Source organism: Patiria miniata, unplaced genomic scaffold (assembly GCF_015706575.1).
Source record: "Patiria miniata isolate m_02_andy unplaced genomic scaffold, ASM1570657v1 HiC_scaffold_16, whole genome shotgun sequence".
NCBI classification, from domain to species: Eukaryota; Metazoa; Echinodermata; class Asteroidea; order Valvatida; family Asterinidae; genus Patiria; species Patiria miniata.
The window spans coordinates 17,069,666-17,085,627 of NW_024037054.1; the positions used below are offsets into that span (position 1 = coordinate 17,069,666).

The following is a 15,962-nucleotide window of genomic DNA, read 5'->3' on the forward strand; positions in this document are numbered from 1 at the left end:
GCACAGGATGTTAACATTATAAAGGTATTTATTGCAAATAGGGAAAAATGTGCATCACAATGGGGGTTGCCCTGGCTATCGGTGAATCGTTTCAATTTTTCAGATCTTTTCTGTTCATTTGAAGAAAAAATATGTTCGTCTTGATTTTCCCTTGTCTATATTTGAAAAGAACAGCTTTATCAGCAACACCATGTTCACATACATCTCAGTTTCGCATGTGGCAAATGGCATAAAAAAAGTCTGTCACGAGCCAATGTGGCCCATCAGGCCGGCGCTTATCTCAGGTTTCAGTAGCATGAAACGACTGAGAACATTTTTATTCCCCCTGGATGGAATGCTATAGTCCATCGCAGGCTTTTCCTCAGCTAAAGACGGTACCCATCTATACTCCTACGTGGAAAAGGGCAAGTGGGGGTGAAGTGGCTTGCCCAAGGACACAACATATTGGCCAACATTATGGTCGGTCGTTTGTGAGCACTACTGCTTCTCTTTTTGACTTTATTTGGAAGAGAGCGCCCTTAATACTGTTAATATCCTATTGACATCTGTTCGGTCAGTAAAGTTCATTTCCGTTTCCTTCCAGGACTTCCGACCACTGCGCTTTCAACTTGTAGCGCGGCGAGCTAGGCCGCCCACAACAACAGGAAAACCCAAATGGAAAGCACTCCTAATGCAGTGTGTATCAAACAAAATTAATACATTTAGAAACAAATAGTAATAATACTAGCTCCCAGTTTGTTTAATAATAACTTATATACACTTAAAGGATGATTATTTCTCAACACAATGCTGTCTTCCCTATCTCATTTGGACACCTACATCCAGAGATATATACAGTTAATTGAAAGGGATGATATGTCAGTGTGGTCCAATTTGCAGCAAAGTGGATGAAAGGAGACGAACATGCCAGCAATCTATCTGCTGGCAAACTTACCTGTTGTTCTTTGCACTGCAAAAACTGTGGTGTTAATTTAACACCATTCGATATCTATATAGGACAACACCAGTAAAATTTAACACCAGATGGTCCTATATAGATACCAGTGGTGTAAATTTAACACTGCAGTTTTTGCAGTGTGCCAATCAATATTTAGTTGAAACCTATGATTCGTTAATCGTTTACATAATCATTGGAGCATTAGTTTAGATTGTTCCAACTTAATAACGATTGAGTTTTTGGCACATTTCTCATTTCGATACCGTAAAGGCGTACTTATTTTGCTGTGTGGTATTCGACAAAGGGTCAACAAACTGCGTATTGGTATGTGTTCCTGGAAGGTTGAGTTTAGAAATTGAAAGTAGTGTTTGAACAAACAATGCCCACCTATGTCGAGCTGCATCGAGTGAACATCCTGGTTTCAGTTCATGCATGATACTGATAGAAAGTGACCTGTAGATATTGTGATTACCTTTGCCTCCAACGTTACGTGAACAGTTTGTCACATTTAAGTACCAAGTTTTCGCTTTCGATAGACTTGTAACAGCTATAAGAGTGCCGTCATATATGTACGAGTGCTGACTCTAACGTTTGAAGCATACAACCCACACCTCATCCATACCGAAGCGAGCATCAGTGAGTTTACCGCTATCTTGTAAGAGACTCGAAGGTTTGGGTCCGATGTGTAACAGGCGATCCGAACATCCCTTCCATTAGACATTTTGTTGATGATAGCAGTTTGACAAAGGTAAGTGTGTCACCATCCAAATTCAAATCTGTACCCATACCAAAGGTTTAAATGCGTGCTGTTTGCGTACCCTACAGCGTGTGTCAATAAAAACGCAGGATTCAAAGCGATTTTTTTCTGAGAACATTATGCTACTGGTGTGCCTAATTTGATAAGGATTTGATTGTCCATAATTTCATCTTTGACAAGATTTTTGTTTGGTGGTATTTGGACTTTTGGTTCAAAAGTTATGACAAGTTTTGTGAAGCCCTTCTGAAGCTGGTTGGTCTGATTCAATGACCTTAACACAACGACCAGTTATGTACAATGCAGGTATGCATTGAAGACAATTAAACCAGAACAAAACTTTCTTTGAAACAACTGATGATAAGTATCACTTAAATTTAATAACTGGACTATCATTGTTGTAATTATTGACTAATAACATTGATTGTGGACTAAAGGATTATGTAAGCCTAATCCTGCCAAACATGTCCTTCTTTGTGATCCACAAATACTTTCACCTGTACTGAATTCAAACCTTTCATTAGGTATGTGTGATTTCACAAATCAGACCAGCTTGGAATTTATAACCCTTCTTCAATGTACTCTATCTCTGGACAGGATTGTCCAAATGAGATGGGATAAAAAGCATAGTGAAGAGAAGGAAAGGTACTTTGAAAAGAGGGTTAACATTATGATGAATAGGGGTGGTTTATATTCTTAATATTTTTGTTTCTAATCCTGCGTTTTTATTGACACACGCTGTAGAATAAGAAAAGCGCGGGAGTGCCCTAAGGGTGACATTAATATACATCTGAGATTCTGGCTAAATATAGGGATATTCAAAATTGCGGGTTAGTGTGGCGGGAGGGGAGTGTGGCTTAGTGGTTGGGGTTTGTGACTCATGATCAGAGGGTTCGGGGTTCGAATCCAGCTGCTGGCCATACATGTATGTTGTGTCCTTATGTTGTGTCCATATGTTGTGGCATTAGCTGGGGAGTAACCTGTGATGGGCTGGCATCCCATCCATGGGAACCGGAATAGACATATTCTCAATTGTTTCATGCTACTGATACCGGAGATAAACGCCGGCCTCGTGGGCCACATTGGCACTACGTGACAAACTTGACTGTACTTATTAACAAGTCAGAGAGCTTGAAGTTACAACCATGGCATGAACTTTCCCTTTGGCCTTAAAAAGACCCTGTCGGGGTAGAAAAGTCAAGCTCTTCAACTGTTTTTTTTTTTATTTGTTCACTTCAGGTCAATCCTGTCACTGATTAATTTGCAGCATTTGTATTCATTTTGCATGTAAATAAATACAACATAAAATCCCAACATGTATCACTCGTCTTTGGTGTGAAATGATTTTTTTTTTAAAGTTCGGTATAGAACGTGCAAGTCTCACTAGTTCATGTTCACTTTTTATGTCAACGTCTCGGTAGCAGACACTGGTATAGTCTAGTCACAGACTCCCATGCTGTACGTGTATTCTTGTAAAATCTCGCTATTTTTTTAGGTCAACTCGCACACTCTGTTGTACACGCATCAGGCCAAAAAAAAAAGTCTCCGGTTCCGGTTTCCATACCAGAAACCGGTGACTTTTATTTTTGGGCCTTATGTCATCATGCCTGTATACCGGCATACTTATGTCTTGCATAATTGCACAATATTTCTGTAGAACCTCAGCTATCAGATGAAAATATTAGTGCGGCATTACTACGCAGAGTACATAATTTTCAACTTTTTGGCCTCCAACAGAAACTATTGTAACAGGTTTCTGAAGTGAAAGAATAACACAATTTAGCCGGGGAAAATCCCACTGGCTATAGATGATCTCACTTCCGTGAAAGTTATACTAAAGCTGAGCAGCAGTCTGTGTTACCGCCGGATGTTTTATTTGCAAAACCAGAGAAGTATTTTGTATCTATTGAGTTTTGCAGAATTGTTTTACAAAGCGTACCATCATATCCACGGTAAGGTGCTCAAGGCGCTATGCATGAACAAAGCAAAAACAAAACAAAAACAAAAAACAAGCGGGAGGGTTAAGTGAAAGCTATCTACATGAGATGAGTTTTGAGAGCTTGTTTTGAAGGACACGGCGAAAACTCGAGTGCACTTACAGAAAATAGGGCCTACAAACATTAAATCCACAAAATGGAGTGCTTGGAGTCGTGGTCTGCGGGTAAAGCTGCAGGTTGTGGGTTTGAGTCAAGCCTGGGGTCATGGTGCGTGTGCCTTTGGGCAAGGCACTTTGTCACTCCACCCAGGAAAAAATAGATACCTGTGAGGGCAGAGATGGTTAGTGTGGTTGATTGAGCTGCTCTGCGCCGAAATGGCAGCATCGAGCTGTATACTCCCCAGGGAGCTGAGATGGTGTTAGGGATGTTTCATGGGCCACACAGCAGGGGTAATAATAATGATGTAGCGCCTTGAGTACCAGTCCTGGTGGATACGTGGGTTTTGTAAATACACACCATTAAACTACTGAATACTGTGTACTGGCGACAGATTTTGCTTATCGCCTCTGCATTAGGGCGACACGCCTTATTGGGGCGACAAATTGGTGTCGCCCTAATGTTAAAACGACCCTTAGGGCAAGAAATTGTAATGTCTCACACCATCTAGATCGATTTCTCGTGGTCCAAAACATTATACCTTATACCTATACCGAATTTCGTGGAGAAAGGATAATGTAAACTTGTGTCAGGTGCACAGTTCTATGGAAAAGTCGCCCCATTATAGCATTCAGTGAGATAATAATTATTATTATTATAAGTATTACAATGCATGGACATTTAGGAGACATCCCCATAGACTTGTGCACAAAATTTTTCAAACGTAAATGTGCCCCAATATTCCCTTGTCCTTTTTTCCCCACGAATTTCGGTATGTTTACAAATTATACAAAGAGCAACAAATATAATCTAATTGCGACGGTAAAATTGTTCCTCTAAAGGGGGGCTATGACATTAGGGAGACATGAAAATGTCTCCCTAATGACCGATGTCTCCCATCGTGCGAAGAAATTACGATAACGTGTCTCCTTAATGGTACCTTTACACGTATAATAATAATAAGTATTGTTATTATTATTGAAATCCCTTCATTTCGTCGAATAACATTTCTTTTTACCCGGATTATTTGGATTCATAAGTGAATTGAAAACATAAATAACAGGATACCGACATGCAGGCATTCTTGTTTTTCTCGACGACGCTACAAACAAGACATAGCCATCTGAGTCAACCTTTTGAGCCAATGTGAGGTTTAAGCAAGTCTAATTAACAAGTGACATTCAGTGAGAAAGGCACAAAGATAGAAAACACTTAAGCTGGACTTCTGGGACCTGCAAAAAGGAAACAATTCTAGCATTAATTAATTACATCTAACCGATTTGTAGCTATCGGTGTACGAAATACTATGGATAAAAGATTAAAACATTGTAACCCTTCTATGAATTGTGTGTTTTCGCAATATCATGTATACTGCCATGTGTCAGTCACCAATAATGTGGATTGTTCCTTTTTTGCAAGCAGAGCCTGGTAGTGCACACGGCCGGGCGTATATCAGTCTTATGGTTGCCAAGGCTTTGCATCTTGGGTTAATTAGCGAATTAAGTTAATCCGATTACGTAACTGAACGCCACAGACAGAGCAGCCAACGGATAGCAAGCCCCAAAAACATCGATTTTTGAATGCTCTGTGTTTGAGGGGAAAAAATATGCTCAGGATGATTTAAATGTTAAATTATAACAGTAAAAGAAATCCTAAACTTCATGTCAGTGAACAAAATTGCCGTTATTGATGCACAAACGTCAATACTGGTCACAGGTAAAGCTGACCTGAAAGTCGTGGAAAAATCGTTCGAAATGTCCCCAAATCTATTAACTTATCTTAATGTCTAGGAATGTTTTCAAATTTTAATTTCTCGAATAGTTGAACACTAATATCATCTAAGTATGTGCCAAATTTCAGCTTAATCTGCTGTTGCAAACGCTTGTGTTACACCTTCTATTATAACCAATGTACGTTTTTACTCGGAATTTTGCTGAGCAAAACAACAAGTGATCCACAAATCCTAAACTTAAGTGAAAACATCGCCGTTATTGATGAAGAAACGTCAACACTGGTCACTGGTAAAGCTAATCTAAAAGTCGTGGAAAAAAATGTTCGAAAATGTCCACAAATCTGTTTACTTATCTCAACTTTTAGGAATCCTTTCACGTTTTTATTTCACAGATAGTTGAACACTACATTATCATCTAAGTATATGCCGAATTTCAGCTTAATCTGTTTTTGAAAACGCTTGTGTTACACCTTGTACTATCACCAAGTCAATTTTGACTCGGATTTTTGCCGAGCAAAACACGTGGTCTACGCGGTACGTATATAGCTCCATGGGTATACCACAGCCGATTTGGCCGCAACGGTGACGTGGCGCGTTATTAGCATATTCATTAGCGTGACACGGCGCGACTTCGCGTGGGTCTTGGTATCGACCAATGGAACACCGCCAAAAAGGTTGACATTGATCAATAAATAACTCGTAAAGGAGGGGGTCGTACACATTTGTACTGCACACCACATATGTATAGAAACCTTATCAATATTCGTGAGGCTTGAAAAGATTTACAGATATTGCAAAAACCATTTGTTACAGCTTGGAAAATAGACGAACCCAAGCTGATTTTTTACATTTTAATGAAAACTACAGAACATATCGAAACGATGTTAGCACATAGTTGGATCAAGGAGAAAAACTCCGAAAGTGGCATAAAGATACGGTCTTCAAAACGAGAGAAAACGATGCTCATAGATTTTGCCCACAAACATCAAAATGTCTGTTTAACGGTAATTTGAGCTAGTTTCAATCAAAATGAAGTATTTGGAAATTGGCCAAATCAACCTTAGCAAACGTCAGACTGTATATGGCGTTGGGTCTGGGGTGAGATCTCCATTAATCGTTTTTGGCGGAAAAATCGTCCTCCTGTCGGCAAAATCGTAGGACCGTGGTTAAAATGTGTAAGGTTGAAGAGCGCAAATTATTGACCGAATTTGTCCTTGAACCGCACCCCTATCGGATGGTGTCAAGCCCCAAATCCCCCCCCCCCTTCGCTTTTCAATTTTGCGGAGGCCATAGCTGACGGGGAAAAATATAATTCTCTCTACGTTTTAGCATTGATGGTCTGCCAGTAAATATGTTGTCACACCCCCTCCATTAGCCTAGTTGAGGTATGGCTGACACAATGGCGCTATTCAAACAGCGCCCTCATGTTGTGTCTGCCATACCTCAAATCAGTTAATTCAAAGTGGTGCATGCATCTTGATGAAATGTAGCAGTTTCTTTTTCAATTAAACTGAATCCTTAATTGTACTTTTTGTATTTTAATTATAGGCCATGGACATCACAAAATCATCGCCGACGAGGCGCAATAGCGATTCTATCAACTTTCTGGCTAATATTTCAGACTTTAGCAGAAGTCTTCACCTCGCTTCGTTGCTGAAGGATGGTTCCCTGAGAGAGGCCTACGCGGCAGCTATGACGGACGGTCAGCTACCGACCAACCGAGCCCGGGTCCTGATCCTCGGAGAGCCTCGTGCCGGTAAAACCAGTCTTCTGAACCGGCTCATGGGAAGGGAGTTTGACATCCGGGAACAGCCGACCGAGGGGATTGAGACGAACATGTGTCAAGTGATTAACGTGGACAAACATTGGAACGAATCCGAAGGCGCCAAAGCAGATGACATACAGCAATGTGCCTCAGTGGTGACTGCCCTTGGTGAAGAGTCGTCGGCTTGTAAAGCAACGACACTCAGATCAGAGAAAATGGATACATCGAGCAAGAACGACCCCACACAATGGCACACGTTGCCCGAGTTAATGAAGATGGGCCTACAGCTATTTTGTTTGTTCGTAGTTGTGTTTGTATTTGGTATGTTCAAGTACGGGTATACGGCATTTGTATGGTGTACATTTGGGGTACTTACCTTGATGCACAACTACAACTTTGCCTATCGGTTCGCAACGTATATATCTTTGTTCTGCATTCTCTTCGACGCAATAATCAGACGAGATGGTTTGATAGAAGCTTCGAGCTGTCAGGAGGGCGTGGACGGGTTTTTAAACCAGACAGTGTGGTCTACTGTACAGAGCAAGGTGTTGGATACGATAAATACCGTTATGTTGGGTGCCGCCAGTGGTTTAGGTTGTCGTACAGGTGTCGCTGTTGCCTTCTCGGCGAGTCTTCATCCAGAAGAGATTAAGGCGACTGGAGAAGCTACTGCTGAGAGTCTCGTTGCCTCCTGGGACATGCTGGTGGTGGTTGTGATATCAAGTGCAGGAGTACTTTTTGGTATTGGATGCTACTCTTTTTGTACATTCAATGACAGGTGGCATAAATACAGAACTGCCACGTGCTGTGGCCTTCTGGCGTGGCTACTTGCACTGAGCCTCAAAAGAGACTGCAGAAACAGACGCTACTGGTTCCTGTTTCTGAACGGAATTATGATGTCAATCGAAGCGACATGGGGGACTTTTGTTGGTCGGAGATATTTACATAAATATGGAGGCAGAGCTAGTTACATATCGAAGAAGACTTTGGGCTTCATCTTTGGCCTGTATTTGTCGTACGTCTTTGGCTGGACAATGAAGATACCGAACGCCAGTTTGCCGTCTATAACAATTTACCTTATTTCCATCCTGGCACATCCGTTATTTGATCTTCACAACACCTATAAGGTATGGCGAGAAAAGTCAACCTTTCCCGTAACAACTATCCGTGCACAGATGACAGCTGTACTCCAAAAACAACCGGTCTTAGAGACCAAGCTGAGTTTATGGGACTTTGCTGGAGACACTTTATACCACTGCGCACATCACGTCTTTATGCCAGACAGAGCTCTGTACGTGATCGTCTTCAACCTACACGCCGCTGTTTCTGACGAAGTTGGGCAGCTGCAGAAACTTCTCTTCTGGCTACATTCAGTCTGTGCGCATGCGCATCATCCAGATGCTGTTATCATTATCGTCGGCACTCACAAGGCAAGCGTCTCTAAAGCTAATAGGTTACGTTTTACTGAAGAACTTCACCGTAGAATCACATCTCCTTTCTGTCATCGGCTGGTTTTAAACCCTCTCGACGACAAGCCGTTGTTTCTCGTCGAGAATTCCAATTCCGATGACAAAGACTTCCAGCAGTTGAGAGCAGAAATATTCAGACGGGTGGAGAGCGCCGAATACGCTCAGGAAAGAAATCCCATCAAGTATCTGCACTTCTATCGCGAGATCCAGAATCGTCGAAAACTGGCAGAGATTGATTGTGCAGCTTACGTGATGACCTTGGACCAAATCAGCGACCTTGCCAGGGTTACCTGCGATGTGACAAACGAAGACGACTTGAAGAATATGCTCCAATTTTTTGGCGAGGCTGGAGAAATCATCCACAAAGATGACGACGACATCTTGCGAGAACATGTCGTGTTGGACCCCCAGTTCTTAGTTGACGTCATGAAGAAACTCGTGCGAATCCCGCGTGGCTCTAAACGGTCGCATCGCTTTGCTGTGGATTGGAGAGATTACGAAAGCAGTGGAATTATCACAGAGGGTCTGCTGCAACATATTTACGGAGACATGTCCCATCTTGTGCCACTTCTGACCAAGCTTCTGCAAGCTTATGACCTCATGTGTCCGGTGGCGTCCGTCTTCAATCCAAACTGCTCCCAGAAGTCTTTCTTGGTGCCTGCCATGCTGCCTCCTTACCGGGGTGATTCGGTGGAGTTCGGGAAACCCCAGAGTAATGAGGAGGTATTTTATTTCGACTTTGGTTTCTTCGATCCCAGTACCGTCTACTACCGTCTACTGACCCGCTGTCTGACTAGGGCATTTATTGACCAGAAGGCAAACCCAAGCTCCCAGCCGATGATCTTCGCTGATCGGAGCCGGTTCCACATCGGCACAAACTTCATTCTCAAGCTCCAGTTGGAAAGATCCTGCCAGCGGAAGCTTTTGTCAGTCACCATCTTGGCATTTGAACCGAAGATGCCAAACACAAACCTTTTGAAGGAGCTTGTAGACTTCGTCAGGAGCATAACAGCGAGGGACTATCCACAGTTGTGCTTCGAATTCGGCCCTCGCTGTCCATTCTGCGCGCTTGACGTCCAATCGGTCAAATCAAGCGTTGACCTCTCCAAGTACACAAGTGGAAACAACAGTTGCGACAAAGCAAAAATCCACGTGCTGAAAGTGGCCGGGCATGACCAACCGTTCCCGACAGAATCCCCGGTTATTCTGTTCTGCGGTCAACAGAGATACGAACTGAAGCTGCCTACAAGTAAACCCAGTGTAGGTTAAAATATTTCGTTATATTGAAAGTACGTTGGTCAGATCATTTGAAACAGCTCTATACAGCAAACACATAAAGCGTGTTCGATTACCCCCCACCCCTTCCGCGCTTACTCGTTCCTCTGAATCGGAGAAAGTTCACATGCGCAATACGTGAGAATAAACAACAATCTCGGGTCACCCGACGACGTACGAGTGACGTACGCGGCCATGATAAATACTCAGGGAATAAATGTGTGCTTCGGGGGTTTTAAACACTATGTTGAAGACCGGTCGGAGTCTGGATGCTGATAATTACCCGAGCCAATGTAGGCCTTTTCATATATACCTTTTCGGTCAAAAAACCCCTAAACTTTTCGGTCCAAAAGTCAAAACAAGTCAAAAATTATAACTTTCAACGATTTCGATCAGCAAAACACCCCTCTGGCAATACAATGGTAAGGCCTTCTGGTAGACAACTCCTTATATGGAGCTGTACCGGTGAAGTGTGAATTTAGGGCTATGAAATACTGACTCACTGGTACTATATTGCGCATGCCTACGTGAGGATTGTGAACGTTCAACCAATTAACGGTGCTGGCACCGGGTTTCATAGGAGTCCAAATTTCATGTGACCCTGGAAAAGTGTTTAAGACCACCCAGCTATGTCTTTAAAACCGGCCACTTGACGGGTTCTTGACCAATAAGATTTGGTAAACTGTCTTAGGTATTTAAGAATAAAAAATAAATATCGGAGCCCATTTTCAAAGTGGATTGGTTTTAAATAGTTATATTGAAGTTGACATACTTGAGTGAAGGCATGCTTCATCAGACACACTGTTAACACAATGTGTCAAATTTCCGACCATCGTCTAGAGTATAGTAATTTGGATACGAATTTTCGTTTTTGAACCTCCCACTGCATGCGCATCCGGCGATGCGCATGCGGTGGGAAGTTCAAAATCGAAAATTCGTATCCAAATTACTATACTGCGGTCGACATGTTTTAGCATGGCCTTATGCGATACTTACCCATGTAACTGGCTCAGTTGGTCAGTTACTTTGGCCAGGCTCTAGTTAGTGCAAGAAGTCTCGTGAGAGTTAAATGGAACGCAGTCGCACTTGCACGAGTTAGTGTGGGGGAAGTAATCGAACACGCTAATAGCGAAAGGCGTACATAAAGCTACAGTTTTTCATGTTTTTTTTTTAGAATCTCCAATAAATGCAGGCTTAACCCTATCAATTGATGCAGTATTAGTGTAACGTGAAGCTTACTTTATCCATTAATAAGTCTCACTTGTCTCTAACTTTTTAGGACGTACACCGTAGTTGTTCCACGCTTCCTCAGAGGATTTCATTTGGACCAGCGACCTCAATCACCAAGTTACCACCCGACCTCTTCGACAGGGTGTGCTTACGCCTGAACAACACGTCAGTCTTTAATAACTGGAAAGTTCTGGCAGGTAAGCATTTTAGACTCGCATAAGGGTGGGTAGTGCGTAAAGCGCTCGCCTCTCACCACTTCGGCCCTGGTTCGTTCCCGGTTTATAGGACCATATGTGAGTAGAGCTGTGCGTTGGTTCTCAACTGTGCCACAAGGGTGTTTCTCCGCGCACTCGGGTTTACCTCCCTCCGATCAAAATGAAACACTTTCGATCTCTGGCTGTTCTCAAAGTTCATGGGTGCCAATGGCGCCTTAACATGCCTGCGGCTCGACCACGTTGTAGCCGCGTCATTCACAATTCAGCTTTTCATCTGCGAGAAAAGAGAAAAAAATCTGTTATTCCCGTTAATCTACCCTTAGGGAAACATTTTCGCCATAAGTTATACCTTGGGGAGACGTCTCCCTTATGTCACAACTTCTATTTAGAGGCAAAATTGTATCGTCGCAAAAAGGTTAAATTGATTGCTCATGGTCCAAAACTTAAATATACCTGAATATTGCGAGGGTTGGATAAGGGAAATTTAAGTTAGGGGTTATTAAAGTTGGAAACATTTTGTGCACGACCCTACGGGTGGTACCATTCCCCGTAATTGAGTGGTCGGGCACAACCCGACCACTCTCTATTATTGTTACGATGAATCTTTCCTTTTTTTGCGTACAGCACGTTTCCGCGGGTTTTCTCCTAAACGGTTTATGATATGAACTTGTAACCTTCAATATATATCGACCCTCATCCTAAGTGGAGCACAGTACTCTGACGTCATTATGACGTCATCGGGTGTCAAATTACAAGCGATTTTCGTTAAAAAAATGACGATCTTCTGTCACCTATAACTCTTGAACGAAATGATCAATCATGTTCCAACCTTAAAATCAGATAGACCATTATTTGATAAACATTTTATGTCGTGTACGTGAACTAGCTTGACCTTGTCTTCCGGTTCTACCGGAAGGTCAAATTTAGGTGAATTCAAAATGTAGACATTAGCCTGACATCAAAACAAAGCACCGTTTCTTCCGAACGGTTTACGGTATGATCCTAAAACCTAGTGTGAACTTGTACCATGTTACGAAGCTGTTATAAATTTTGTTACGTCATCATGACGTCATCAGGTATCAAATTACAAGCGATTTAAGGGCAAATTTTGACGAAATAGTTTGCCCTATATCTTTTGAAGTAAATAGAGAATCTTTTTTCCTGAGGTTGAAGACTATGCCGTGAGAAACATTTCTTGTTCCCGGACACAAAACCGCTTAACCTTCACTTCCGGTGTTACCGGAAGTGCAGTAAAAACCGAAAATAACTCAAAAGCGGAATCATTTTACTACACACATATAAATTATGAAAGTGTTTAGTGAGGAATGCCAGACAAAAACGCAGTGTGATGACGTCATCTTTCAAAAGGGCGCCCCTAGCGACACATAAAACAGTGTTTGCTTTCTTTAAGTTGAAAACCATCCGTTCAAATTTTATCAAATCGCCCCTTGATTTTCTTTGAAATCCACAAATAACTTGGCAAGGTTTCAAATTCATGACGTCATCGGACCGCAAGTTACTTCTATGAGAATTTGAAAACGACCCGCATTTAAAGTCTATTTTATGCCATTCGATCCATGTCGAATATCTTCGTAGCCCAAATAACGATATCCATTACAATGTTCACTTTTTGCATGCTTCCAAATACTGTGACGTTATCAAACCGGAAGTTAGATGTTATGAATTCTTTCTCTTACATTTTTCATATTTTCATACATTATTTAACTTCCGCACATTGAACATGTATCCACTCCGAACTAAATCAGTATTCACTTCCCTTTTTTGAATAATTACGTCATCAAGCCAGAAATAACTTAAATGTGTACATATAATGTTTACTTAATTTTATCACAAAATAATTGATTGTACTGTAAAGGATTTAATTTTTGATCCTTTGTTCTCACATAAAAATATTCATAACTTAACTCGACAGTGTTTAATGAAAAAATTGCCTGCCCGACCACTCTGCGTTAGTAACAACAAACGCGAACCTCTAGTCATTATTATTATTATACGGTACGCAATGTGGATTTGGAAACACAATGCTGGAGAAAAGCTTTCTTCAAAAAAAACAGACTAGCCTAGTGCATCTGGTCCCAGAGCGCCTCAATACCTGGTCACTCGAAATCTTTTCAAATGGTATACACGATGCACTGGATTTTGCTCATAATTCATATAACTGGCCGATCATATACAGTATGCTCACAAGTGACAGTTAGTCACTTAATCGAACAATCACTGATGTAGGTACACAGGGGATACTAGGATTACCCCCGATGCAATTGAGACTTTAATCGCATGGACACTTGGGCTTCATATCGTGGAGGGAGCACTCAAGGGGTTTCAATATTAATGCAAACCTCTTTCTGCCACTTCAAAATTCTGAGCGGCTGAGAGAAGGCACAAAAGGGTACAGGTGAACGCTTCGAGAAGGGGATGTCCTTGATCTCCCTTTACGCAACTCGTGATGCCGATAAAAAAAGAACATATTCAGTTATTTTGCATAAGGTGCACACGCAAATGGTTTTCATTAATTTAGCATATCCATTGCCATACAGGAGAGTTGGGTAAAGACGTGGAGTCTGTAGCGTTGTTGGACAGCCAGCAGATAACCAACCCCACCGAGTGTCTGCTGCGAGAGTGGGCGATGATTGACGGTCACGTGACGGTCAGCGACTTGCTGGAAGTCCTCGGTAGACCTTTACTTCAACGGATGGATGTCATACAAGAAATACGTACACAAATGGCACAAGACTGAGGTGTGGTGGAAACAGCTGCATTGGTCGCACTAGTTTGGTTTTATACTAAGACCGAGCCCATTACCGGCCACCCAACGATTTCTCTGAATTCCCAGTAGTGAAACTACATGTACAAGAAACAAACTATCTAGTGCATATATTGTCAGTTTAGATTGGAATAGGTCTACTTTGAAAAAAGAAACACTCGTGACGATGACCAGTGGAAAGTCGAGTGAATACTCGATCTATAAATTTCAAGCATTCAGAGGTCATTTGCATTATACGTTAATAATCTAAAGTTCTAAACCCACTGGAAAAAAATCACCCCTGTTGAATCTCAAATGACACCTGAATAGTCAACGTAATGGGTTGAGTGAATGTCACTGTAGGTTGTCTTGTGCGTCGTATCAGTCGGATGGATGGTGTGAGTTTTGAATATTCTTTGGAAAGAAGAAAGCAATTATAGAAAAATTGAAATAAGAAAGCAATCATGATAAGATAATAGACAAGTTTGATAAACTCGTATGTCGAGTGTTTGGACAAACCAATAACTCAGAAACATGCAGTCCTAGAATCGTATATATTTCGGCCCATATTTTGTAGATATTATCTGCGTCACGTGGGGACGCTGCTTTCATTACATTAATTGTGATAAAACGAACTTGAACACACTTTTCATAGAACTGTTTATATTATACTTTTGTCGAATGATTTTGTTAATCAACAGAGGGGGCACGTCCACTTTAACGGTGGAGCGCGCTGATACAAATTGTGAGGTCGTGAAAGGGCATCAGTTTGGGATTATTTTGTTGGAGAAGAAGTTATTCTCTGTTTCATCTCCACAGTTGTATGCTAGGGAATTATAAACACTTACTTTAAGTGTCTCACTGTTTTATTTCCAATCTTTGCTTCATTATGAGGGAGACGTGATATCCGCCAAACCTGACGAGTGTCATACGTTTTGGCTATACAGTATTGGGGTTAACATTTATGTAAAAATGCACATGGTACAAAATGTAAATATGCATGTAGCAACATATGGCCCGGTTACATACATGTACATGCACTGTAATGCATGTAGGCCGGTGTACATGTACATGTACAAACACAAAATGTAGAGTATGCATTTAGAGTGGATGATAACCTGTATATAAGTAATTGAATGGACACGATGAAAAAATAAACATGTGGCAGGCCTAAATTGGGTGGGCAACCCAAACAAGGTGTCAAGACTCTGTCTTCGGACTCTAAATGTTTAAGTGTTTTTACCCAGCCTGCAATAGACGGTTATCCGCTGTTTGCTGGTTGAAATAAAATAAAGTAAATAAAACAATAACACTACAGTTTTATAATAAAACAATGTCTACACCTTATGAATGTTTTTTTTCTCTCCAAATATCAATAGGTTCATCTTTCGTTTTAAATGTGTGCATTCTTCTCTTTTTTACCAGTTTCTTGGCACAATCTCCAGTGCCATTCCTCATTTCCATTTGACCTTTGCGAGTTATTCCATCAATCATAACAATTATTCTAACATTGAACATGTCCCAGAAAAAAAAACACTCAGCCAATTGATCAGGCCATCGATCTTGATTTCAGTAATAAGATTGAAAAAAAAAAGGGTTTCAGAAGGATTTGAACCGACGACCTCTGGAAAAGGTACGGGTTCTCTAACTTTCGAACTATCCAGCCACATCAATAGAACCTTTTCTTTTGAGTTCAGCGTGACCTGCGGAAGAAGAAAAACCTCTTCC

The 15,962-nt window shown here is 41.5% G+C and overlaps 1 protein-coding gene across 1 annotated transcript; it reads left to right on the forward strand.

Moving 5' to 3' along the window:
- The first annotated feature begins 1,435 nt into the window (after window positions 1-1,435).
- Window positions 1,436-15,297, forward strand: LOC119723149. The gene is made up of 4 exons (XM_038193698.1): window positions 1,436-1,685; window positions 7,065-10,010; window positions 11,305-11,452; window positions 14,029-15,297. Exons 2-4 carry the CDS (start codon window positions 7,068-7,070, stop codon window positions 14,226-14,228), a joined length of 3,291 nt encoding a protein of 1,096 aa, XP_038049626.1. The 5' UTR covers window positions 1,436-1,685; window positions 7,065-7,067; the 3' UTR covers window positions 14,229-15,297.
- Window positions 15,298-15,962: the final 665 nt, after the last annotated feature.

Excerpts from the sequence above, each read along its gene's own strand:
- LOC119723149 (XM_038193698.1), top strand. The coding sequence starts at position 7,068 with ATGGACATCACAAAATCATCGCCGACGAGGCGCAATAGCGATTCTATC. Across the intron at positions 10,011-11,304 it reads TGCCTACAAGTAAACCCAGT|GACGTACACCGTAGTTGTTC; the intron begins GTAGGTTAAAAT and ends CTAACTTTTTAG. Across the intron at positions 11,453-14,028 it reads TAACTGGAAAGTTCTGGCAG|GAGAGTTGGGTAAAGACGTG; the intron begins GTAAGCATTTTA and ends ATTGCCATACAG.